Raw genomic sequence first — 1,780 nt, 5'->3', positions numbered from 1 at the left:
TCTCCCGGATCCTTCTGAATAGCGTTGCATCCTAGGCACTCACAACCTTGCAGATAACATATCCAGAGGGAGGCCAGTCGAGGAACTATCAGGAAGATGGTGAGGTGGACCAGAATTCTTGTAATGACCACAGAATGAGTGCCACGAGAGAAAGGCAACATAAACCTAAAAGAGGTTTAGAAAGAAAGATGGAAAATCAGCATGGTACAAGACCCAACAGTGACCTCAGTGATTGACAACAAGTATATTTTTAATTGTAATAAAGTTGTAAGAATGACTGCAAGAATCATGAAGCTAAAGGATAAAGTGATCAAGAAACGTCTGTGAGAAACGCTTCTAGATGTGGGATCCCTGTCAGCAGGAGATTTGCAGAAAGCAGAAACATTCTGGAATCTACAGGCACAAAAGGAGTTGAAGGCTAGACTAAAGCAGGGAGAATTTGCAACACACGCCTTCCATAGATGAAAATGGGATCATTAGAGTAGGTGGTTAAATTGACAAGGCAAACGTCTTATACGACATAGGAGATTCAGCTTTGTTCCCTTAGGGTCATTGGATTTCTCGACTGATCACAATCAAGGCTCACAGTTTTGGTCACTGCAGAGTGGCAGCCCCAAGCACAAAGGTTAGATCAAAGTACTGGATCCTCTAAGGCAATGACTTGGCTAAGAGTGTGAAACACCAGTGCCCATTTTGTCGACATATACAGCCCAAGACAGAGGCACAGTTCATGGCTGAACGGCCAGACAGACGTGTAGAACCCTATACATATACAGCACCATTTCACCACACTGCCTGTGATTACTTTGGGCCTATAGACGTAAAGGTGTCAAGAAATAAACCAGCAAAGCATTATGGAGTCATTGCCTACTTGGAATTGGCAGTAGATTATTCAACAATGGGGTTCTTGCAAGTCCTGCGACGGTTTATCTTGATTTGAGGTCATTTCAATGACCAGTGACGATGGGACCCAGTTTGTGGGAGCAGAGAAAGAGTTGAGGATGATGATCCGAGGTTTGAGTCAGGATGAGCTTAGGGACTTTGGGGCTGAGAACGGTATAACATGGAAATATATAACGCAAGCAGCACCAAACCAATATGGCAAAACTGAAGCACTGGTCAAAAGCTGTAAGAGAGCTTTGAAAACAGGGATTAGGTCACAAGTATTGAGAGCATTTGAACCATACACGTGTCTCACGGAAGTGGCAAATCTAATGAATCTGCGTCCGATGGGAAGAATACAAATGGATCCGGATGACAGAAGTTGGATATGCCCGAACGACCTCTTATTGGGAAGGCCTTCAACACAAGCACAGCAAGGTCCTTTCAGAGAAACGAAGAACCCAAAGCATAGAGTAAAGTTCGTCCAGCAAATCATTGACTCATTTTGGAAGAGATGGTCCAGATACATCTTACCATCTCTGGTTCCATGCAAAAAATGGCCTATCCAGCAACGAAACGTAAGAATTGATGACATCGTGGTTACATTAGACAAGGATGCAAAAGATGGCCTATCCAGCAACGAAACGTAAGAATTGATGACTTCTTGGTTACATTAGACAAGGATGCCATCCGAGGATAATGGACTCTAGGAAGAGTAATAGCCACCTACCCTGGAGATGATGGACGAGTTCGCAAAGTATGAGTAAGGACAAGCAGAGGGGAATATGAAAGACCAATAACAAAGATTGCTATACTGTGTCCAGGTGAAGGTTATGAGGACTAGGTTCTCAGGGTGATGGCAGGAGGGTGTTTTGTTTAGAACTGGTGTCGATTGATT

General features: G+C 43.8%; 1 protein-coding gene across 1 annotated transcript; it reads left to right on the top strand.

Moving 5' to 3' along the window:
• Nucleotides 1–950: 950 nt before the first annotated feature.
• Nucleotides 951–1,532, top strand: LOC137623884 (uncharacterized). Its single transcript, XM_068354682.1, has one exon. It carries the CDS (start codon nt 951–953, stop codon nt 1,530–1,532), a length of 582 nt encoding a protein of 193 aa, XP_068210783.1.
• The last annotated feature ends 248 nt before the right edge of the window (nt 1,533–1,780 follow it).

The sequence above is a fragment of the Palaemon carinicauda genome, chromosome 30 (assembly GCF_036898095.1).
Source record: "Palaemon carinicauda isolate YSFRI2023 chromosome 30, ASM3689809v2, whole genome shotgun sequence".
NCBI lineage: Eukaryota > Metazoa > Arthropoda > Malacostraca > Decapoda > Palaemonidae > Palaemon > Palaemon carinicauda.
Note: the sequence above shows the minus strand (reverse complement) of the source record. Positions and strands in the feature narration are given on the sequence as shown.

Excerpts from the sequence above, each read along its gene's own strand:
- LOC137623884 (XM_068354682.1), top strand. The coding sequence starts at position 951 with ATGACCAGTGACGATGGGACCCAGTTTGTGGGAGCAGAGAAAGAGTTG.